We start from the raw sequence: 25,696 nt of genomic DNA on the forward strand, positions 1-25,696 counted from the left end.
ACTGAGCAGGGGATCAGCAGAGCTGGGGGTTAATACTGAGCAGGGGATCAGCAGAGCTGGGGGTTAATACTGAGCAGGGGATCAGCAGAGCTGGGGGTACTAATAAGCTGGGGATCTGCTGAACAGAGGTATTAATAAGCTCTGGATCTGCTGAGTGGGAGTGTTGTTGGGCCCCTTTGAAACAAATAGAAAATCAAAACACAAAGGGCATTTGCTAAGCTTCATTAAAGCTTTAAAAAAACATCACTGAAGCATCAAAAACACAACAGAAAAGCATGTTGTAGGGGTAGGTGCTTTCATGTGTGTTAAAGTCGAAGCAAGTGTAAACGAGCCCTTGGACTCTACTGTTCTTCAGAACATTAGAAGGCATTGAGTGTCAGTGAAACCAAACAGATGAGGTGACCTCGATGAGGTTGAAGAGGCACATAGATTGGCCGTATCGGGGCCAGTAGTGGTGTGTGGTGTAAGAATTATGGACTGTAGAGTCTGTGTTAACTGTTGTGGCCTATATAATCATTTAGATCTCCAGGATCCAGACCAAATATGGACAGCTAATCTTTATAACTTATTCCAGATCATGAAGACTTGACTGTACTCAGCAAAATGGACAAGTAGACATTGATGTAGTGGATCAATACATCCCCACTTCCTATTTGGCAGCATTGGGTAATCTGGGAACACCTATTTCTTACCTGTATGTGATGTAGGGAAGATATTCCAAAACACACCCACTGCAGGTGTCTGAATGACTCTGTCATAAAACCTGATGCATAGAAGTTCTGGTGGGAATCATTTTCACCACAGCCATCAATCGTAAAGTTTTCTTGGAAGCCTGAATCTGCTGATACACCGAGCAGAGAGAGACTGGGTTGTAGAAGTACACGCCCAGTGATAATGTGGGTAGCTGTCGAATTCTGGCTGCAGTGAATCACAGAGAACCTACCATTAATTTCTCTTTTTTGGTCCACTTTGGTCTGTTAAAGGTGCCATTAAAAAGCACTTGTTTAATACAGTGACATGAAAAAAGTATTCATACCCCTTGGAATTTTCCACATTTTGCTAAGTTACAACCAGAAACATAAATGTATTTTATTGGGATTTTATGTGATAGACTAACACATAGTGGCACAGAAGTGTGAAGTCAAAGGAAAATGATAAATGGTTTTCAATTTTTTTTTTTTTTTTACAACTAAATATCTGAAAAGTGTGGCGTGCATTTGTATTCAGCCCCCTTTACTCTGATACCCCTAACTAGAATCTAGAAGAACTAATTGCCTTCAGAAGTCACCTAATTAGTAAATAGTCACCTTGTGTGCAATTTAATCTCAGTATAAACACAGCTGTTCTGTGAAGCCCTCAATGGTTTGTTAGAGAACCTTAGTGAACAAACAGCATCATGAAGGCCAAGAAACACACCAGACAGGTCAGGGATAAAGTTGTGGAAAAGTTTAAAACAGGGTTAGGTTATAAGAAAAATATCCCAACTTTGAACATCTGACAGAGCAAAGTTCAATCCATCATCCAAAAAATGGAAAGAGTATGGCACAACTGCAAACCTACCAAGACATGGCCGTCCACCTAAACTGACAGGCCGGGCAAGGAGAGCATTAATCAGAGAAGCAGCCAAGAGGCCCATGGTAACTCTGGAGGAGCTGCAGAGATCCACAGCTCAGGTGGGAGAATCTGTCCACAGGACAACTATTAGTTGTGCTCTCCACAAATCTGCCCTTTATGGAAGAGTGGCAAGAAAAAAACCATTGTTGAAAGAAAGCTATAAGAAGTCTCGTTTGCAGTTTGTGAGAAGCCATGTGGGGGACACAGCAAACATGTGGAAGAAGGTGCTCTGGTCAGATGAGAACAAAATTTAACTTTTTGGCCTAAAAGCAAAACGCTATGTGTGGTAGAAAACTAACACTGCACATCACCCTGAACACACCATCTCCACCGTGAAACATGGTGGTGGCAGCATCATGTTGTGGGGATGCTTTTCTTCAGCAGGGGCAGAGAAGCTGGTCAGAGTTGATGGGAAGAAGGATGGAGCCAAATACAGGGCAATCTTAGAAGAAAACCTGTTAAAGACTTGAGACTGGGGCGGAGGTTAATCTTCCAGCAGGAGAACGACCCTAAACATACAGCCAGAGCTACAATGGAATGGTTTACATCAAAGCATATTCATGTGTTAGAATGGCCTAGTTAAAGTCCAGACCTAAATCAACTGAGAATCTGTGGCAAGACTTGAAAATTGCTGTTCACAGACGCTCTCCATCCAACCTGACAGAGCTTGAGCTATTTTGCAAAGAAGAATGGGATAAAATGTCCCTCTCTAGATGTGCAAAGCTGGTAGAAACATCCCCAAAAAGACTTGCAGCTGTAATTGCAGAGAAAGGAGGTTCTACAAAGTATTGACTCAGGGGGCTGAATGCACCCCACACTTTTCACATATTTATTTGTAAAACATATTAAAAACCATTTATCATTTTCCTTCCACTTCACAATTATGTGCCACTTTGTGTTGGTCTATCACATAAAATCCCAATAAAATACATTTACGTTTTTGGTTGTAACATGACAAAATGTGGAAAATTGCAAGGGGTGTGAATACTTTTTCAAGGCACTGTATATTTGATGAATGCAAACAATACCTGTTAATCCTGCCAGAAATGTTGTGAGCTTTTTTATGATTCTTGACGTCTTCCAGCCAGGGAATAAGGTGAGCTCTATCTGACTTGCAGCTTCTAATGTACATTGTGAGAAGCATCTTCTAGTCCGGAAAGGTCACCCCAAAAAAATCGAGGGCCACAATTTTCAGCTGTGCTCCCCTTTATTATTATGAATTGAGGGAAGGGAGGGGTTGAGAGGTTTAGGACATCTTCCTAAGCCTTGTGTCCCTTCACTACATTTTTAAACTATCCCGGTACATCCGACCATCAATATGAATATCAGACCTACAACTACCAATGTTTTATTATAAAAGATTATACATTGGCTAAGAGTGCCACTGTCCATAATAAACGTGAAAAAACCCCAAAAAAACAAAATAGGATTTTTGAGGCACAACACTTTTTCTAAAACCATGATTAATTTCTTTATTAGATCAGCTATTCATATAAAAAGTATTAAGACACGGATATTTTAGTAATAACCATGATGCATCATTACACCAGGAAACAACGCATGTCCTACATAGGATATTCTTTTCTTTGAAGGCTCAACGTGTTTCGGGGACATAGTCCTCTTTTTCAGGAACCACATACAGTACATGTACCAAACTGGAATAGCGTTCTCTAAGTGGAACCATAAAATAGTCTGAGGGAGGAGGACATCTGTCTACTGCCTTCTTTCCCCTCCTCCCTCGCCTAAATTGGGCAATTTTATGGTTCCATTTATTGGAACGCTATTCCAATTTGGAACATGTATGTGGCTCCTAAAAAAAGAGGCCTACGCCCTAGAAACACGTTCAGCCCTACATGTTAAGTTGCGTTGAAAAAAAATCAGTGTCTTAATACTTTTTATATGAATAAGTGATCTAATAAAGAACTATATTATGGTTTTAGAAAAAGTGTTGAGCCTCAAAAATCCCATTTCGTTTTAACTATTTCATGTTTGCAAATATTAGGTTGTCATTTTGGAATGGTGAGTAAAAATAAAACTTACTTATGTCTTTTTATTAAAGTCCATCTATTTCTTTACCTACATGCCCAGAAGAGGATATGTAAGAAGGGCGCAGAGGTGAGGTTCCCTCAGGGCCAGTCTGATTTGTATAGGCTAAAGCCAGTCACACGCTTGACAACCTCTTTTAGGTTTACCAGAACTGTTAACCATGAGGGCCCAGCTACACATTAAAATTGTCCTTAACACAATGTACACTGATCAGCCATAACATAATGACCACCCACCTAATATTGAGTGGGTCCCCCTTTTCCTGCCAAAACAGCCCTGACCTGTCAAAGCATGGACTCCACTAGACCTCTGAAGGTATGTTGTGGTACCTGGTACCAAGACGTCCAGCTTCCCTTCCCATCTCTTCCCCAGGTAAGTGACACACATGCACCCGGCCATCCATATGACGTAAAAGAAAATGTGACTTGTCAGACCAAGCCACCTTCTTCCATTGCTCCAGTGTCAGAGAGAAACCAAACAGATGAGGTGACCCTGATGAGGTTGAAGAGGCCTATAGACTGGCCAAATCTGGCACCAAGATATCAGTAGCAGATCACTGCATCTGCTGGCTTGCCTTCCAATTCTGATGCTCACATGCCCATTGTAGGCGCTTTTGGCTGTGGACACGGGTCAGCATGAGCATCCGGACTGGTGTGCGGCTACACAGCCCCCTACACAACAAACTGTGATGTTCTGTGTGTTCTGACACCTATTGGAACCGGCATTCACCATTTCAGCAATTTGAGCTACAGGAGCTCTTCTATTGGATCGGACTACACATGCCGGCCTATCTTCCCCATGTGCATCAATGAGTCTTGGCTGCCCTTGACCCTGTTGCCAGGTTTACCAGTTTTCCTTCCTCTGACCACTTTTGGTTGGTCTCGACCACTGCAGACCAAGAACATCCCACAAGAGCTGCAGTTTTGGAGTTGTTCTGATCCCGTTGTCTAGCCATTAGGGGTGCAACGGATCAAAAATCTCACGGATCTGATCGATCCTCGGATCAGAGTCACAGATCGGATCATTTTCGGATCAGCAAAAAAAAACAAACAAAAAAAACAAAAAAAACCACACAAATCTTGTTACACTCACCGGAGTTTTAGATTTAAAAGCTATTTTCAACACAAAACCGAGCTTATATGCATAAATACAGTATTTGTGCATATAAGCTCAGTTTTGTGTTGAAAATGGCTTTTAAATCTAAAACTCCGGTGGGTGTAACAAGATGTCCGCTTGCCCCCTTCTCACTCTATCATTATTGTACTGTGCAGGAGTGTGGGGTGTAGCAAGATGGCGGCGACGAAACGTCACTTCCTGTCGAGACAACGGCCGCTTCCAGGTGTACTAAGATGGCCGCTGCTCCGGAGCTAGGCCGAAGCCGCGGCCTTTCCTATGGCTGAGGCCGAAAAGTGCTCCACGGATCGCGGGTGTGCCGATCAGCGGAGGGTGATCCGTACGGATCACGGATCGGCAACGATCCGTTGCACCCCTACTAGCCATTAAACAAATATTTCTACATAAGTTGTACCTATGTATCTGCAGTCTTCCCTTTTCTACATCTGTTCAAAGTGCATAACTTATAAAGCTTGTCTGAGCTGTCAGGAAGAAGGGGACAGACTGCTGAAGTTACACTCTGCAGAGCTGAGTGAGGAGAGCTCTGACAGTTGATTGGAGGGAAGATACCCCCCCCCCCCCCCTTCACAGGAACAGAGCTCAGGCTGTCAATCAGCTGGGGGTCCCTTCCCCTGTCACCTTTTTTCTCTTGGTGTCAGGAAAACTTGTCAGAAGTGGTTCATGTTGATAGCAGAAAAAGGAGGCAGCAGACAGAAATGACACTTAGTGCTCTGTATTGAGACAAGTACACACTATAGAGGGATATGCTTTGTTCATAATTCATGTCTGAGGTTTAAAACCATTTTAAGCTTGCCCACTTTTTTCTGCTTTCAACATATCAACTTCAGGGGCAACATGTTTACTTGCTGCCTAATATATTCCACCCACTTTCAGATGTCATTGTAACGAGATAATCAATGGTATTCACTTTACCTGTCAGTGGTCATAATGTTATGGCTGATCGGTGTAGTTGTTGGTGGATCTAAAAGAGGTTGTATATTCAAAGTGTAATGTGTGACCAAATCTTTACTCCAAAAGGAAAACATCCTGCCTAAAAGCAGAAATTGCAAGATGCCCGTTATTGCTGTATTAATCACAAAAGGCGTCTTCTGTGCCCCTTTCTGATTTCTTTTCACTTTGTTTCTGGGGCCTGACTTTTATGATGAAGCTCCAACTACCATACCATTTTTAGGTTAGGATTATCCTCTGGGCCATTTGAATCAGCTGGGGAGATATTGAATTATAAGATTCCCTACTAAAACCACATTTTTTTTTTTAATTTTGAATTGCCTCTTGCCTGTCTGTGGGCCCCTCTGTGGTGAAGGAACTACTGTATAGGCAACCAAAAATGTGAACCGATTAGGCTGGACTTTAGAGGGACAAAGAGCATGTCTCTATGGTAATGTTTGACCATTCAAGTCAGGCACTGATGTGGACGAGAAGGCCTGGTTCGCAGTCTGCACTCAAATTCATCCCAAAGGTGTTCTATCATGTTGAGGTCAGGACTTTTTGCAGACCAGTCAAGTTCCACCACCCCAAACTCACTCATCCATGTCTTTGTGGACCTTGCTTTGTGCACTGGTGCGCAGTCATGTTGGAACAGGAAGGGGCCATCCCCAAACTTTTCCCGCAAAGTTGAGAGCATTAAATTGTCCAAAATGTCTTGGTATGCTGACGCCTTAAGAGTTCCCTTCACTGTAACTAAGGGGCCAAGCCCAACCCCTGAAAAACAACCCCACACCATAATCCCCCCTCCACCAAATGATTTGGACCAGTGCACAAAGCAAGGTCCATAAAGACATGGATGAGCGAGTTTGGGGTGGAGGAACTTGACTGGCCCGCACAGAGTCCTGACCTCAACCCCATAGAATGCCTTTGGGATGAATTGGAGTGGAGACTGTGAGCCAGGCCTTCTCTCCAACATCAGTGCCTGTCCTAACAAATGCAGTTCTGGAAGAATGGTCAGACATTCCCATAGACACACTCCTAAACCTTGTGGACAGCCTTCCCAGAAGAGTTGAAGCTGTTATAGCTGTAAAGGGTGGGCCAACTCAATATTGAACCCTACGGACTAAGACTGGGATGCCATTAAATTTCATGTGCGTGAAAAGGCAGGCGTCCCAATACCTTTAGCAATATAGTGTATATTTCTTGATCATACATCACGGGACACAGAGTATTCATTACATAGTGGGTTAGATAGGCACCATCGGTGATTGGACACTGGTTAACCCAAATTAAGGAGCCGCTGCCATTTAACAGTTGAAAAAAAGTGATGGGGCTTAGTGAAAGGAATGGGTAAGGCTTCATCTTGGCTCAGGAAAAACTCGAGGCCCTATAAACAGCCTGGGCCTAGGATACGAGCTGCCCCCATAGGAACATGCATAAAAGTAACATAGGTACCTGCAGGCACCACAAGGGGTGTACACTCAGCATCTTTTTACTTTAGGCCAAGAGAGATTCACTTAATTGTGATGTCAACTATTTTATTCTTTAAAAAGTAAAAGCCATTTGTTAACCTGAAAATAGTTTTCTGTGTGTAACTTTGTTCTTGGTTTTACATTGATCCTAAAGTGGCTGAAGTCCTGCCTATCTGCCACCCTCCTATTCATTAGGTGTGCCTAATGCCGCGTACACATGACCGGACTTTACAGCATACTTTGCCCGGCGGACTTTTCGAATGAACGGACTTGCCTACACACAATCAACCAAAGTCCGACGGATTCGTACGTGATGACATACGACCGGACTAAAACAAGGAAGTTCATAGCCAGTAGCCAATAGCTGCCTTGGTTTTTGTCCGTCGGACTAGCATACAGACGAGCGGACTTTTCGACCGGACTCAAGTCCGCCGGATAGATTTCAAATCTAATGCCCGGTACACACGGTTGGACTTTGTTCGGACATTCCGACAACAAAATCCTAGGATTTTTTCCGACGGATGTTGGCTCAAACTTGTCTTGCATACACACGGTCACACAAAGTTGTCGGAAAATCCGATCGTTCTGAACGCGGTGACGTAAAACACGTACGTCGGGACTCTAAACGGGGCAGTGGCCAATAGCTTTCATCTCTTTATTTATTCTGAGCATGCGTGGCACTTTGTCCGTTGGATTTGTGTACACACGATCGGAATTTCCGACAACGGATTTTGTTGTCAGAAAATTTTATATCCTGCTCTCCAACTTTGTGTGTCGGAAAATCCGATGGAAAATGTGTGATGGAGCCCACACACGGTCAGAATTTCCGACAACAAGGTCCTATCACACATTTTCCATTGGAAAATCCGACCGTGTGTACGGGGCATAAGTCCGTCAAACTTTTGACAAAGTCTGCTGGAGCCCACACACGATTGAATTGTCCGACGAGATCCGGTACACCGGACCAAGTATGCTGTAAAGTCCGATCGTGTGTACGCGGCATTTGTTGTCAAAAGGGTCCTCTCCCTGGTCAGGTAAGTCAAGCCCTTAGTAGGAAGATGGAACCATGTTTAAAGGTTTTTGGCACTAGCTATTGTTTAGAATGTCTGACAGATTCACTTTAACTGCTTAGTCAAATCAAAGCTGAGGTTTCATTTATGGGCACAGGGGTGCACCCCAAAGTTCAAACACACATACGTGTGTGTGTGTGTATATATACACTATATTGCTAAAAGTATTGGGACACCAGCCTTTTCACGCACATGAAATTTAATGATATCCCAGTCTTAGTCCATAGGGTTCAATATTGAGTTGGTCCACCCTTTGCAGCTATAACAGCTTCAACTCTTCTGGGAAGACTGTCCACAAGGTTTAATTCACCCCAAACGTTGGGTTGAGGTCAGGACTTTAAGGACCTTGCTTTGTACACTGGTGCCCAGTCATGTTGGAACAGGAAGGGGTCATCCCCAAACTGTTCCCACAAAGTTGGGAGCATGAAATTGTCCAAAATGTCTTAGTATGCTGATGCCTTTAAGAGTTCCCTTCACTGGAACTAAGGGGCCAAGCCAAGCCCCTGAAAAAAAACCTCACACCATAATCCCCCCTCAACCAAACTTTACACTTGGTACAATGCAATCAGGCAAATACCGTTCTCCTGGCAACCGCCAAACTCAAGACACGTCCACTGGATTGCCAGACAGAGAAGTGTGATTCGTCACTCCAGAGAACATATCTCCACTGCTCTAGAGTCCAGTGGCGGCATGCTTTACACTACTGGGTCCGATGCTTTGCATTGCCCTTGGTGATGTAAGGATTGGATGCAGCCGCTCGCCCATGGAAACCCATTCCATGAAGCTCTCTACGCACTGTTGTTGTGCTAATCTGAAGGCCACCTGAAGTTTGGAGGTCTATAGCTATTGACTCTGCAGACAGTTGGCGACTTCTGCGCACTGTGCGCTTCAGCATGCGCTGTCCCCGCTCTATCATTTTACATGGCTGAGCTGCTGTTGTTGCCAATTGCTCCCACTTTGTTATAATACCACTAACAGTTGCCCGTGGAATATTTAGTAGCAAGGAAAGTTCATGGACTTATTGCACAGGTGGCAACTTATCACGGTACCATGTTTGAATTCACTTAGCTCCTGAGAGCGACCCATTCTTTCACAAATGTTTGTAGAAGGAGTCTGCATGCCTAGCTGCTTGATTTTTTTACACCTGTGGCCATGGAGGGTGATTGGAACACCTACGTACTTATAAATAAATGTAAAATAACATTTTAAAATGTATTAACCACTTCAGCCCCGGAAGAATTTACTCCCTTCCTGACCAGAGTTTTTTGCGATTCGGCACTGCGTCGCTTTAACTGACAATTGCGCGGTTGTGCGACGTTGTACCAAAACAAAACTGAAGTCCTTTTTTATGCCACAAATAGAGCTTTCTTTTGGTGGTATTTGATCGCCTCTGCGGTTTTTATTTTTTTGCTCTATAAAAAAAAACAGAGCCACAATTTTGAAAAAAAACACAAAGTTTTGTACTTTTTGCTATAATAAATATCCCCGTGTTTTTTTTTTAAAAGCGATTTTTTTCTCAGTTTAGGCCGATATGTATTCTTCTACATATTTTTGGTAAAAAAAAAAAAAAAAAAAAAAAAAAAAAAAATCGCAATAAGCCTATATTGATTGGTTTGCGCAAAAGTTATAGCGTCTACAAAATAGGGGATAGATTTATAGCATTTTTATTATTATAATTTTTTTTACTAGAAATGGCAGAGATCTGCAATTTTTATCGTGACTGCGACATTATGGCGGACACATCGGACAGTTTTGACACATTTTTGTAACCATTGGCATTAATACAGCGATCAGTGCGATTAAAAATGCATTGATTACTGTAAAACTGTCACTGGCAGTGAAGGGGTTAACACTAGGGGGCGGTGAAGTGGTTAACTGTGTTCCCTGGGAGGTGATTCTAACTGAAGGGGGAGGGCACTAACTAGAGGAAATGACGGATCGTGGTTCCTAGCTAATAGGAACACACGATCTGTCACTCCTGTCAGAACAGAACATGGAAGTGTGTGTTTACACACACTCGTCCCTGTTCTGTGTCTCCTGCTCACGAGCATCGGCACCCCCGCTGTGCAGAGTGCGCCAGCTATCCGTATCCTGCGCGACGACGTATAGCTTTGTGGTTTCGCGCAGGGGAGCCAACCTGCCGCAGTATAACTGCGGCAGCTGGTCCGGAAGCAGTTAAACATGGACGGTGTCAGTACAGTAGTAGATAGTATCAGTAGTTTTTTTTTTTTTTTATTGTTATTATTTCTTTACAATTTTATTGTTTTATTCTTTTTTACAATATTTCATTTTTTATTAGGAGCCCTATTTGGGGGGGGGGGGAGGTTGCTGAAATCCCATGAGTATATAGATATAACTGATGTCTTACTTTTGAGACAGTGAAAGGGACTGGGGACAGATTCCCTCAGCTGCGCTAGACAGTGAATGAATTGCTATGTGCGGAGTGGCTTCCTGTTCATTCACTGTGTTCATTAGTGAACACAGTAGGTGATCAGTGCCGATCACTCACTGTGTTCATTTAGAAAAGGAAGAGGCCAGTAAATTACATATTTACCGGCCCCTTCCCCACTTCCCATCCTGAAATGATCCCCTGCAGCTGCCAGCAGGAGGGAAGAGGAGAGGATGGAAGCTGGCAGCGCTGTGGAGGGGGGGGGGGGGGGGGGGACACACGAAAGGGGGCCTGAGCAGCAGGTGAAAACTGCATCACACAGGGTGATTAGGGTGTGCCTATGCACATCTGGCAAACCCCGTGCACATGTCTATAGCTCTGGGAAGGTGCCAGAAAATTGGGTCACCCACCATCTCTATAGACTTTGGTGGCTGCGTTGGTGAAGTGTTCCTTCCCGGCATCTGTTTACCTCCCCACAGGCCCTTTGAAGCCAAATGAGGTTATCTCAACATCTTTGCTGGATTCCACTCCAATGTGATCGGCCTGAAACTCAACTGCCCTCCATTCCCTCAAGATATAAGCACCAGGTAGACACAAAAAAAAGTTCTTTACTTTCACAGGGTTATTCATGACGGCGCCCTCAACCAACGTTGACATGTCCATCAGAGATTTGACCTAATGGTCCTTATCAACAAAATGAGTCACTTCAAACAGTTATACAATAACAAAACTCCTCGTCACTGCCATGCCACAGGCATGTACGTAGATAACCATCACTGTCCGAGCCATGGTGCGTATTCACCTGTGCAAATACTGGTGTTCGATCAAAGTTGCTTTCCTTGTGAAGCATTTCCCGCACTCGAGACAGGCGAAGGGCTTTTCCCCCGTGTGAGTCTTTTCGTGGCGGGCCAGGTTGGCCTTCTGCGTGAAGCGTTTGCCGCACATGGAGCAGGAATACGGCTTGTGCCCCGTGTGAATGATTTCATGGCGGTCCAGGCGAGATTTACTCAGGAAGTGTTTTCTGCAATAAGAGCAAGAGTACGGCTGGTCGGTTGCGTGATTCGCAATGTGGTTAAGGAGGTCATTCTGCAGGGCAAAATGTTTGCCACAGTCAGGACAAGAATGCGGCGTCTCTCCCGTGTGAGTCTGCTTGTGGGCGAGGAGCGCCGTTATCTGAGTGAAGAACATGCCACAGTTGGAGCATGGGAACTTCTCAGACGTCCCATGGATTGCATGAAATGTTACGGGAAGGGAGGGATCGCTAGGGCTCCCTTCATGAGTAGTGGGATCTAAAAGATCTGCACTGTGAGATGATTGATGGAGATCATTGGTGATAGAGTCCTCTGGAGAGTCTGCAGGGAAATCATCAACTTCTTCATTGTCTGGAGAGCTTTCAGAACATTTCGCCATGCTATACTGCCTGTACAGCCCATCTAGAGGAGAAAGGAACAAAACATGAACATTTAACTACTTGCTTCCCAGGCCTTTTCTGACACTTCTCATAAGTGTATAAATCTGCCTTTTTTGCTAGAAAATTTGGTGGGTGTTGCAATTTTTTATGTCACGCGGTATTTGCACAGCAGTTTTTCAAATACACTTTGCGGTGATACCTCACACATGTGGTGCGTCCACCATTTACATACATGCGTGCGTGACCTACATATGCCTTCGCCTTTGTGCGGAACCACAGGGGGCCTTTAACGTTTTTTAAAATGCTTTATTTTTACACAGCCTTAAAAAATGATTTTATCAACTTTATTGCTATCACAAGGGATGAACAACACATCCCGTGTCATAGCATGGGCAGTGACTCTTTACTGAGACATCTGGGGTCTATTAGACCCCAGATCTCTTCTCTGCCCTTAAAAGTATCTGATTAAACTGAGATCGGTTTGATCTGATGCTTTCACAGACCAGTAATAGTCTGCTTACAAGGGACCAAAACCGGAAGAGACAAAATACGTATCGCTTCAGGTTTCTTAGACCAGGGGTCTCCAAACTTCCCATTCAAAGGGGCCAATCTACTGTCCTTCAGGTTTTAGGAGGGCCGGATTGTTGCCAGTGGTCATCAGTTGCAGTAAACAATGTCTCATCATTGGTGTCAGTGGGAGGAATAGTGACCCATCATTGGTGTCAGTGGGAGGAATAGTGACCCATCATTGGTGTCAGTGGGAGGAATAGTGTTCCGTCATTAGTATCAGTGGGAGGAATAGTGCCCCATTAGCGGGAGGAATATTGCCCCATTAGCGGGAGGAATAGTGCCCCATCATTGGTGTCAGTGGAAAGAATAGTGCCCCATCATTGGTGTCAGTGGGAGGAATAGTGCCCCATTAGCGGGAGGAATATTGCCCCATTAGCGGGAGGAATAGTGCCCCATCATTGGTGTCAGTGGAAAGAATAGTGCCCCATCATTGGTGTCAGTGGGAGGAATAGTGCCCCATCATTGGTATCAGTGGGAGGAATATTGCCCCATTAGTGGGAGGAATAGTGCCCCATCATTGGTGTCAGTGGGAGGAATAGTGCCCCATCATTGGTGTCAGTGGGAGGAATCGTGCCCCATCATTGGCATCAGTGGCACGAATAGTGCCCCATCATTGGTATCAGTGGGAAGAATAGTGCCCCATCATTGGTATCAGTGGGAGGAATAGTGCCCCATCAGTGGTATCAGTGGGAGGAATAGTGCCTCATCATTGGTGTCATTGGGAGGAATAGTGCCCCATCATTGGTGGCAGTGGGAGGAATAGTGCCCCATCATTGGTGGCAGTGGGAGGAATAGTGCCCCATCATTGGTGGCAGTGGGAGGAATAGTGCCCCATCATTGGTATCAGTGGGAGGAATAGTGCCTCATCATTGGTATCAGTGGGAGGAATAGTGCCCCATCAGTGGTATGAGTGGGAAGAATAATGTGCCATCATTGGTGGCAGTGGGAGGAATAGTACCCCATCATTAGTGTCAGTGGGAGGAATAGTGGCCCATCATTGGTATAAGTGGGAGGAATAGTTCCATCATTGGTGACAGTGGGAGGAATAGTGGCCCATCATTGGTGACAGTGGGAGGAATAGTGGCCCATCATTAGTGTCAGTGGGAGGAATAGTGCCCTATCATTGGTGACAGTGGGAGGAATAGTACCCCATCATTGGTATAAGTGGGAAGAATAGTTCCATCATTGGTGACAGTGGGAGGAATAGTACCCCACATTAGTGTCAGTGGGAGGAATAGTGCCCCAAGGGCCAGATAAAGGCAAACAAAGGGCCCCTGAGCCACAGTTTGGAGACCACTGTCTTAGACCAAAGCTATGATCAGGGAAGTTCCGGTCCTCGGTCATCTCTACGGTAAGCTGGTGGAGCCACTGTCTTCAGTCCCGGGTTCACTGGTGGGCAGGGAGACCCCGGGAAGGCGGCAGGAGTGGGGGGCATTATAGAGAATTGCCAGCTGAAAAAAAGCAATACTGGGATTATGACCAAGGCCACGGGATAACCATTTCAACCAGAGGATGTACGGGTATGTCCTTTTGGGGGAAGTGGTTCTGTATCTAATATCTAAATCTACTGTATCTGTATCTAAAGTCAGATTTCTTTTTACTAGCTTTGGATAGAGTATGAAAGGGTTAGAACCCATATCAGATTTTTTATTGCAGTTCATGTCTCCACTTGGGAGATATCCTCTCACTTCCTGATGAGGTCACAGACAGATATAAAAGCACACTGGTGCCCATCTCTGGAGTCATTTCCTCCTATTTAATCCTCACATGTTCTTCCTCCTCTTCAGTTTTGATGTCTCTCTGAGTCTTTCTGGTGTCTCCGGGGTCTGTGAATAAAGATGAGAGTGAAGCCCCCTGTACTGAGATGTATGAGAGACCCCAGAGAGTGTGTGTGGGGGGAGACTGGTCACATCTCTTGGCTGGTAACACACAATGACATGATGTGAGGAGGAGAGCCGGAGTCTAATAGAGGCTGATGTCTCCTGACTCCCCCACTGGGCACATACTGTCTCCCCATTACTGTCTACTGACAGAGGAGGGGGGAGAAGAAGAGATTGTTGTAGTGACTGAACAAGGAGAATCTGGGACTCTTCTCTGGATTTACTGTTTATTCCTCACCTGTGCTGATCTCTGGAGGATCTTCTTCTTCCTTATGTGGCCCATCATCCCTCCCGTATGGATCTTCTTCCTTTTCAACTTTGATTACAACAACACTGTTTGCCTAGATGAGATTGTTGACACCATTCATCAGTTTCTGATCCATTCAGATCTTTTTACATGTTAAAAAATGATAGTTCCATCTACCTGACAGTCTTGATGTGTCTGTGTGGAGTCCCGGGAATACAGAGGACGGGGACATCTCTCTGGGGGATTTCTGTTACTGGATCCATCTGTAGGAAACACACACAATGACTGAATACATTGTGGGGGAAATAACTAAACTTCCTGGGCCAGAAAACTGGTGCGTGAAACCGTCTGGAGTGGCGTGTCCCATATTAACTAGGCCGATTTTAGGTCTTATTTTATGGTTTATCTTCACCAGGCGAGCCAGTTTTTATATCAGACTGAAAAAGAAATTGTCATGGGCCCTGCAACTAAATCAAGGAATTACATGACCACTTGACCTTCCGAAGATTTACCGCCCCCCTTTCATGACCAGGCCATTTTTTGCGATACGCCACTGCTTTACTTTGACAATTTCGCAGTCGTGCGACACTGTACGCAAATAAAATTTAGGTCCTTTTTCCCCCCATTAATAGAGCTTTTTTTAATGTTATTTGATAACTGCATTTTTTATTTTTGGTGATCTAAACAAAAAAAAAATCTTACTTTCTTTCTGCTATAAAACATATCCAATAAAAAAAAAGTAAAAAATTTAATTTGTTCATTAATTTAGGCCAATATGTATTCTGCTACTTGGTAATTATTTTACTAGTAATGGCAGCGATCAGCGACTTATAGCGGGACTGCGATATTGCGGGAGACATTCTGACACTTTTTGGGACACTAATACAGTGATCAGGGCTAAAATATGTACGGACACTCTCTGGGGAAGGGGTTAAACATCTAGGGCGATCAAAGGGTTACCTGTGTACCTAGCCTCTGCTCCTCTGCTTTACTAAACTGTGGGAGGTGCTTTTACTAGGGGAAGAGATGGATCCTAGTCCCTGCTTTCCAGGAACACAGGATCCATGCCTTCCCTCCTGTCAGAACGGCGATCTGCTTGTTTACATAGGCAGATTGCAGTTTTGTTTCTCTGGCTGATGATCGTCAGGTGCCAGCAGACATCAAGTCCACGGTACCTGCCGATTACACACAGCAGGCGTGAGCTGCCGGTGGCGCTCATTCCCGCCCCCTACCCACGTATATATACATGTGATCCTATGCACAGCTGCCACCCTGTAGCAGAAAAACTGCTATAGGTCAGTCGCTAAATGGTTAAAAAAGATTGGGGCCGTTCAGTATAAAAAAACTTCCACTGATCCCCACCAGGTTGGACCTGGCATATGAGATGTCAGCTGTCAACAGACAGTTCACATTGCTGAGCCTGCACAGCCCTCCTCCTCCCTCCAGATCTCAGCTGAGCAGGGGGTGGGGCTGGGCAGAGGAATTGGGAGCATGCAAATCCAGCTGTACTATTTTCTGTGCTCTGTCTGTCACAGACACAGCATAGAACAAGGAGTAGATCAGTCCTAATCAACCACTTCAGCTCCGGAAGATTTAACCCCCTTCATGACCAAGTCATTTTTTTGCGATAAGGCACTGGGTTACATTAACTGACAATTGTGCGGTTATACAACGATGTACCCAAACTAAATTTATATCCTTTTTAAACAGAGCTTTCTTTTGGTGTTTTTTGCTCGCTGCTCACCACTGGGTTTATTATTTTTTATTATATAAACAAAAAAAGACAGAACAGTTTAAAAAAAAAAAAAAATATATATATATATATATATATATATATATATATATTATTTACACACACACACACACACACACATATATATATATTTTTTTTTACTTTTTTATTCAATAAAAAAATGTAATAAATTACATTTCTTCATAAATGTATGCTAAAATGTATTCTGCTACATTCTTGGTAAAAAAAATCCCAATAAGTATATATTAATTGGTTTGTGTGAAAGTTATCGCGTCTACAAACGATGGGATATATACTGGAATTTTTTTTTTTACACTGGTAATGTCGGTGATCAGCGACTTATAGTGGGACTGTGATAGTGAGGCGGAAATCTGACACTAACTGACACTTTATGGGAACTGGCTGACACTGACATAACCAGTGACACTAATACACTGATCAGTGCTAATACTATACACTGTCACTGTACTAATTATTATTATTATACAGGATTTATAGAGCGACAACAGTCTACGCAGTACAGTTACAATACCATTTAATACAGGAGGGATCAGAGGGCCCTACTCATTAGAGCTTACAATCTAAGAGGGAGGGTCAAGAGATACAAAAGATAACTGTGGGGGATGGGCTGATGGAGAAAATAAATGTACAGTTGTTAGGTGGGGGCTGGATAGGCTTCTTTAAAGAGAAAAGTTTTCAGGGATGGTCTGAAAGTAGACAGAGTAGGAAATAGTCGGACAGATTGGGGTAGGGAGTTCCAGAGGATTGGAGAGGCTCTGGAGAAGTACGGGAGGTGAGTATGGGAGGAGGAGACATGGGAACTAGAGAGCAAGAGGTCTTCGGAGTAACAAAGATAACGATTTGGTTGGTATTTTGAGACTAGTCTAGTGATGTAGCTGGGGGCAGACTTGTGGATGGCTTTGTAAGTTGTTGTTAGTATTTTGAATTTAATTTGTTGGGTGAACAGAAGCCATTGGAGGGATTGGCAGAGAGCGGTAGCAGACACTGAACGGTTTGTAAGGTGGATGAGCCTGGCGGCAGCATTCATGATGGACTGAAGGAGGAATAGCCTATGTAAAGCTAAACCAATGAGGGGGGAGTTGCAGTAGTCGAGGCGAGAGATGACCAGGGAGTGGATTAGAAACCTTGTGGTGTCATTGAATAGGAAGGGGCGTATTTTGGAGATGCTGCGAAGGTTGAGGTGGCAAGCTTTGACAATGATTGAATGTGGGGCCTAAAGGAGAGTTCAGAGTCCAGGATTACACCTGGGACCTTGGCATGCAGGAACAGGTTGATAGTTGAGCCACTGATTTTGACAGAGAGGTCAGGGGAAGAGCCACGTAGGGGAGGAAACATTGTGAGCTCGGTTTTGGATAGATTGAGTTTGAGGAAGTGGTGTGACATCCATACAGATATGTCTGTCAGTAAATTAGTGATGTGTGAGGAGACTGATGGAGTGAGCTGAGGGGTAGACAGATAGATTTGGGTGTGATCAGCATAGAAACAGTACTGAAAGCCATGGGAGGCTATCAGCAGACCCAGGGAGGAGGTGTAGATCGAGAATATGAGAAGTCCAAGAACCTTGGTGGACCCCAAAGGAAAAAGGAAGAGGAGGAAGTAAAATTGTAAGTGACACTGAAGGTGTGGTGAAATAGGTGGGATGAGAACCAACGAAGAGTGCAGTCATGGAGACCAAAGGAGTGGAGTTTAAGGAGCGGGTGGTCCACTGTGTCAAAGGCAGCAGAGAGGTCCAGGAGTAGGAGCACAGAATAGTGTCTATTGGATTTAGTTAGTAGGTCGGTTGTGAGTTTTAGGATAGTAGTTTCCGTGGAGTGTTGAGGGCGAAACCCAGACTGAAGGGGATCAAGAAGGTTGTTCTTAAGAAGATGGTCGCTCAGTTGGTTGTAGACCAGACGTTCAAGGAGTTTGGAGGAAAAGGGGAGCAAGGAGATGGGGTGTAGGTTGTTAAGCCTGGTGGGGTCCAGTGAGGGCTTTTTAAGAATGGGGGCAAGTAGTGCATGTTTTAGAGAGTTTAGGAAGATGCCAGAAGAGAGGGGGATGAGATTGAAGGTGTGAGTTAGAGAGTGTAGAATAGAGCCAGAAGGTGATCTTAGCATTTGCGAGGGAACAGGGTCCAGGTGGGTGTTGGAAAAAGGTTTAGCAGCCTCGTCAATAGTAGCAGGGTTGAATGAGGAAAGTAATGAGCATACCTGTGGACATGAGGTGTTAAGTGGAGGAGGTATCCGCGCATTGGAGATTTCCTCACAAATTGTATCAATCTTATTTTTTAAGTAATTGGCGATTTCCTGGGCAGAGATTGAGTTAGTGGATGGAGGCAGTGGAGGGCGAAGTAGAGAGTTAAAGGTAGAGAAGAGTTGATGGGGACTGGATGAGAAAGTGTTAATTGGAGTGATAAAATTGGTCTGCATGGCAGTGAGGAGGCAGGAATTGTATTTTTGGAGGGCAGATTTATATTGGTTGAAGTCTTTCAAGGACTACGTTGCTAATGACAATGCCTGGGAAGGTGTTAACCTTTAGGGGCAATCAAAGGGTTAACTGTGTGCCTAACAACATTTCAACGTTTACTGTGTGTAGTATTTGCTGCTTTTACTGAGTGATGTGCCTGTTTTCACTCCCTGCTTTGCAGGGAGAAAAAAAAACTCACATTGCTGCTGTCCATAGAGAGCTCTGTATTGATTACCAATACAGGTCTCTTTTCTGTCATTCGCTCATCCAATCAGACCATTGTCCAGGACCCACTGATTGCGTTGTGCTTTAGCGAATTACAGCACAACCTGGGTGGCAAGCGCGTACCCTCTACCTAGAAATATCAAATCACTTACATGTACGTGATGTGGCGCAGCGGGTGCCGCCCTATAAGTGCGGTGGGCGGTCCTGAAGCAGTTAACAAAGCAGCTTGCACCCCTCTTGTTAATTAGTAGCAGAACCTGCTCCATTTTCTAAATTTAGAAGAGTGGCGCAAGCATTAATCTTGCACCACTCTTTGTAAATGACCCCCATTGTTTCTATATTCTTATATCGGAGGATGTGTATCTAGGTGGATCCTCAATACTCTTCTCTCCTTTATAAAAAAAATGAAAGTCTCCTCTTACCCGGTGATGTGAGGGGCGACCGGTTCTCCATTATGACGTCCTTGCAGAGATCCTTGTGTTCTTCACTGGCATCCTGATGTGTTGTAGGAACCTGACACAAACAATGATACAGTCACCATCCAGACACATCCCTTGTCTGTTACCGGATAATGTCCCAGAATTCCCGGCACAGCTCACCTCTCCCGTCAGCAGCTCAATGATCTTCTGGGTGACCTCTTCAATTTTCTTGTCATTGTTTCTCTCAGGTGTTAGGAGGGGCGGTTGAACTGTGAAGGGCATCTGGGTCTTCTTCAGGTTTGGTGCAACCAAGCCATCACATAACTTGAAAGCAATATAATTCTATAATTAAAAGAAGAACAACAAGATGCCACCATAGAAAGGGAACTAAACATCCTCAGAATGTTAAAATGAATGGCATTTAAATATGCGTCACTTCTACAAAAGGTTCAAAGACTGATGTCATGTGACCTCCCAGAATCCTCCTCACATCTCCGGTCAGGTCTGTGTTTTATTATTAGAGATAAGAGTGATGTCATGTGACCTCCCAGAATCCTCCTCACCTCTCCGGTCAGGTCTGTGTTTTATAAATGGAGATAAGAGTGATGTCATGTGACCTCCCAGAATCCTCCTCACCTCTCCGGTCAGGTCTGTGTTTTATTATTAGAGATAAGAGTGATGTCATGTGACCTCCCAGAATCCTCCTCACCTCTCCGGTCAGGTCTGTGTTTTATAAATGGAGATAAGAGTGATGTCATGTGACCTCCCAGAATCCTCCTCACCTCTCTGGTCAGATCTGTGTTTTATGAAAGCGGAGTTCCACCCAAAAATTGAACTTCTGCTTTTTCAGTTCCTCCCCCCTCCGGTGTCACATTTGGCACCTTCAGGGGGGAGGGGGGAGCAGATACCTGTCTAATACAGGTATTTTGCTCCCACTTCCGGGCATAGATACCCGAGCCACCCGCGAGTATCTACGCCACTTCCCGTCCCCCATGCTGTCTTCTGGGATACACACGGGTCCCAGAAGACAGCTGGGACCAGTGGGCCAGCACAGCGTGAGTCGCGCATGTGCAGTAGGGAACCAGGAAGTGAAGCCGCAAGGCTTCACTTCCTGATTCCCTTACCGAAGATGGCGGCGGCAGCACCCGACAGCCGAGGGATAGATCGGCTTCGGGTGCCAACATCCCGGGCGCCCTGGACAGGTAAGTGTCCATACTTTAAAAGTCAGCATCTGCTGTATTTAATAAAAATCGGCGGACCTCCGCTTTATTAGAGATAAGAGTGATGTCATGTGACCTCCCAGAATCCTCCTCACCTCTCTGGTCAGGGATGTGTTTTATTAATAGAGATAAGAGTGATGTCATGTGACCTCCCAGAATCCTCCTCACCTCTCTGGTCAGGTCTGTGTTTTATTAATAGAGATAAGAGTGATGTCATGTGACCTCCCAGAATCCTCCTCACCTCTCCGGTCAGCAGGTAGATGATCTCCAGGGTGAGGTTTAGCATCCTCTCGGTCATGTGACCGCACTCCTTCTCCATCCTCAGTGATGACACCGGGAAGGGACTGACCATGATGAACGCCCTGCAAAGAATATCAGGTGACAAGTTAAAGGGGGCCTCTACAATCTCTCGCCATACATTTTGATATGACCAGCTTCATATTGATGGTCTGATCACCACACACTACTAATGTAAAAGCCTGGTGTCTATGTACGCCGTTTTATGTACATGGAGGCGGCCATATCTGCTCATCACATACTCAGGCTCACTGAACACATCAGTCTATCTGTGCAGCTAATTGATTTTATTTCTACAGTTGTTTTCAGCAGTGAGGCTAAGCATCTTCCTTTATATATACAAAGTTTAAGAAATTTCTATAGCTTGTTTTAAAAAAAAGTCTATACATAAATAAATAACAATAACAACAAATATATACTAATCATACAATGTTACTCACCCCCTAGAGAAGCTCGCTGTCTCCTCTCTATAATCAATACCGGAAACACTTTCCTCATTTCCGCCTAGTGGTTCCAGCACTTCCTTTGTGTGCGCTCCACGGCCGCCCTGTAGCTTCCTGGTTGCCATAGCGGCGCCCTGCGGAGTGACTGAAAGCCAGAGGGTGCCAGAGAGCCTCCACTAGAGGGCGACGCTCCACCATATAAAAGGCGGAAGCTTCCCTCGGTGTATGAGGAGCGGCGGCCATTTTTTTGTAGCATACATAGTTAGACCTAACCGAATTACCTTTTAAAAAATTGTAAATTATGATACACTGATTGATCTGAAGTTAACCTTTGTTGTTTGCTGTTATGTAGGTATAAAATGTAATACTTTAACATTTGATGCTGTATAATTTGATACGGTTTTCGGCACTAGGTGGGAGCAAGACGGCCATTTTGTTGTAGTCCACAGTTCTGAATCTTTATGATAAGGACTGTAAGCCTGGAAAGTGTGTGCCCAGTGAGGAAGAGGTAATAATAACAATATTAGATTGTTATTAAACTAAAGAGAAAGGGGTACTAGCAGTGGCTATTGACAGGATGGGGAGGGGGTGGTGAAGGTCACATGTGCACTATATAGGGAAAAGGCACTGAATGTTTTAAAGGGGAATTAAACCCATCAATATAATAATTTCAAAGAACACTTACATTCCCAGAAAGCTAGGAATGCTAATTGTCACATTGCTTGTGTCCTCAATAAACCCATCCAATGGCTGGAGTCATAACTGATCACATGTGCAGCATCATGGCAGTTTCAGATCAAACTAGGGTTGCCACCTGTCCAGGATTCCCCCAAATAGTCCGGGTTTTGAATCATGTGTTCGGGTTTCAGTCCACTTGAAACCCAGACACATTATTAAGACAGGAGTGTTGCTTGGAACAGGGCTTTTCAGGAGGGTGAGGGGGCACCATATGCCCAAAGGTGTCCAAGGTCTGTTACAATCCTATAGTGTATACTAATACCAAAAATTTTTACTGTGCATCGCTAAAGTGTTCGGATTTAGCTTGAAGAAAAAGTGGCAACCCTAGATCCAACAGAGACCAAGATGGCAGCTTTATTGGCTAAAAAGGATAGGAGGGTTTAGTTTCACTTCTCATTTCACTTTATTGTAAAGTTCTGGCTGTTTTTAGGGCTCCTGGTGTAACCTGTACACTTTATGTACCACCTATCCATCTTTCAGGCCCAAATCTCCTGCGCCCCAGTGCTTATCTACAATTTACTTTTCTTGGCCTTGTAAATTATCACCTTTAAAAAAAAAACACCCACCTTGGTAAAATTGCTAGAACCAACCAAATTATCAGTTTTAGGTGGCATCACAGATGGAAAAAAAAAATGTTATTATCTCCCATAATGTCAACCAGACTCAATCCACCCTCTGCAAGTCACATAGTTAAACCAGTAATGAAAATCAGGCCTTTATTTAAAGCTGAATTCCAGGAATTAAGCAGCTTTGTATAAAGTGCAGGCACACTATGAGTTAAGTCCGAGGTGCATTACTTATATGTGACAGGTTTATTGCACTCCCGGATGACACACTCCAACTGTGAGAGGAGAGAAGCAGACACAGCAGCACCTTCCCTTTGCTGCGCATTCACAGAAACCTTTGTATTTTGTGAGTGAGTTCTCATAATACAAAGGCTTCTGTGAATAGGAAGAAGGAGGGGAGAAACAGCATAGCAGTTCCAGTGACTCTGCTCCTAAAGGAGCGTCAGAGCTCCAGAAAGTTATCTTCCTGGAGCATAGTAAATCTGCCAAATGTGAACAGTATAGATACAGTCTATAAGGCAACAAGCACATTGTTAGACTTAACTCATGGCATGCCTGCAGTTTTTACAAAGTAACTGAATTCCTGGAATGTAGGTTTAACAGCATTTTTGATGTCAGAAAGGTTTGGGGGCCGGTCAGATGAGCTATGCATGTTTTTAGGTTGACTGTGTTGGGATGTTACTTTGTACTACTCTGTATTGTTGTACCAAATTCCTTGATACCTAAATAAAGAATTAAAAAAAAAAGAAAGGTTCGGGGTCATCCTCTTACCAACGTACAGGTCTATAGTTCTGATTTTATTTTTTCAGAGGTGGGCTTTAATTACATCTGTATTAGATTGTATGTCATTATTGCAGCCAGTCCATAAAGCAGTGGCCTGGCTCAGAAATACAGATGAGTGGGAGTATATAGAAGGATACAAGACTCTGTAGGACATCAGTGATGGAGAACCGGTCACCCCTCACATCACCGGGTAAGAGAAGACTTTCATTTCTTGTAAAGGAGAGAAGAGTATTGAGGATCCACCTAGATACACATATTCCTCTGATATAAAAACATAGAAACAATGTAATGAGTCAGTGTGTGTGCGTTTCCTACAGATGGATCCAGTAACAGAAATATCCTAGAGAGACGTCCCCGTCCTCTGTATTCCCAGGACTCCACACAGGAACATTAGGAGATTAGGAGATCCCTCAGGAGGATCAGGTATATGGAACAAAGGTTCTCAGATACAACCTGTGACCGAACCGCTTGCCAACCCACTTGGGTGCTTCCATCAAACAGTGCCTCCTGCTCTCCAAACCTTTCAGCACACTGAGAGCTAATACCAGCCCTTTTACCCCAAGCATCGTACACAGACAAGATGTTGAGGTAAAACCAAAGGAATGACTGTTTATTGAACAGAAATATGTTTTTTTTTATTACACTTCAAAAGTAGGTCAGTCACCACATGCACAATAAAACCAAATATTTACCCAAAACATCACACAATAGTTAAATAAGGAGGTAGAGTTGACACAAGACTAATCCCATGGTGTAGGAATCTTCAAGAGTTAACCAAATTAGCTAACAGACAGAAACAATAGGTGACTCAATTAACAATGAGAATTCACACCTAGGAGACACACAAAGGGAGAGACACACATAACATAAACAGTGATCCCACCCCACCTCAGACTGGCCGACACCTATCTACAACAGTCTATAAGACAAACATACAATGTTCCAGCAGTTTGAAAAGGTGGAATTAATTTATCTTTATAGATTTCTTGAGGGATATTGTTGATAAATATTTCTGTCCCAAGTGCAGAAGCTTCTCCAACTCAATCTGCAGGAAGGCCACCATAATCCACTCCAGAAGGGATGCTTTATTGTCCTTATTGAGAAAATTAATCCAAGCCTCGCTCACGTGGTTGTCCATCATTAGAGAATGATCTGCTCTCTCAAAAGCCAGGGCCCATTGTCAGTAGGCAAGAGGCCACCCTGCAGACCCCTCCAAAACCCCCTGTTCCTGGTTGGATCTGTCACACAACCATGAATTAATTTTCTCTTACGTTCATTGGCAGACACATCTCTTCCATATTCTTGACCATAGGGTTTATAGCGCCATCTTCAGGAGTAGGACACAAGGAAGAAAAGGAACACAGTGCCACCTATGGGCAGTCCTAGCTGGTAGTAAACCCCCTGTTTGCTATAGGCAGCTTAGTTCTTTCTGACTAGTGCCAGGAGAAGGACCTAGTTTCTTGCTGGAAACTGTGGTTCCATGTTTTTGTTTTTTTTCCTTATTTCCTGGGAGTTTTACTGTGGAAATCTGCATTTACGAAGACCTTTAGCTACGTACTGCTGTGTGGTGTGGTCTGCCTCCCTATTGGATTCCGTTACTGTGCATGCAAAGGCACTGGTGGCACCCACTGCAGAAAACATTGCAGATTAAGGGTACTATTGCGGCTGCTGAGGACATTGCTGTGCCCTAAGGTTTCTCCTTGCCCTGCCTGCTTTACTGAATTTGTCTACAGGGTTGGGAATGTCCAAAGCATCCCCTTGTGGTCCTTTAATGCTTTTTCTGTCTGTGACCCTTTTGAGGATGCCCTTCTGAAGAAGTAGACCTCTCCTCCTGTCGTGAACCCTCCCAACTCTGGGTTTATCTAGGCAACCATGATACTAGAGAAGAGTCCCCATCCCTCAAGGATTCTGCAGTCAGGACAGCAGCATCAGTCGCCCACTCTATGCCTGCCATCACTGGCTCGGCTCTTCACCTGATTTTGGCCATGGTCCAACCACTCTTTGAACGGGCTAAGCTCTCATGACA

General features: G+C 44.3%; 1 protein-coding gene across 1 annotated transcript in view; it reads right to left on the minus strand.

Annotated features, from left to right (window-relative positions):
• The window catches only part of LOC141106741 (uncharacterized), a 172,748-nt gene extending 151,023 nt beyond the window's left edge, over positions 1-21,725 (minus strand). Inside the window, exons 1-7 of the mRNA XM_073597669.1 lie at positions 21,581-21,725; positions 21,085-21,205; positions 19,804-19,965; positions 19,627-19,717; positions 14,938-15,023; positions 14,752-14,854; positions 11,453-12,085 (exon numbers count right to left, since the gene is read on the minus strand). Of these exons, the coding sequence (XP_073453770.1) occupies positions 11,453-12,085; positions 14,752-14,854; positions 14,938-15,023; positions 19,627-19,717; positions 19,804-19,965; positions 21,085-21,205; positions 21,581-21,708 (1,324 nt within the window). The 5' untranslated portion in view covers positions 21,709-21,725. The remainder of the gene's footprint in view (positions 1-11,452; positions 12,086-14,751; positions 14,855-14,937; positions 15,024-19,626; positions 19,718-19,803; positions 19,966-21,084; positions 21,206-21,580) is intronic.
• Positions 21,726-25,696: the final 3,971 nt, after the last annotated feature.

Source organism: Aquarana catesbeiana, linkage group LG08 (assembly GCF_042186555.1).
Source record: "Aquarana catesbeiana isolate 2022-GZ linkage group LG08, ASM4218655v1, whole genome shotgun sequence".
Taxonomy (NCBI): domain Eukaryota; kingdom Metazoa; phylum Chordata; class Amphibia; order Anura; family Ranidae; genus Aquarana; species Aquarana catesbeiana.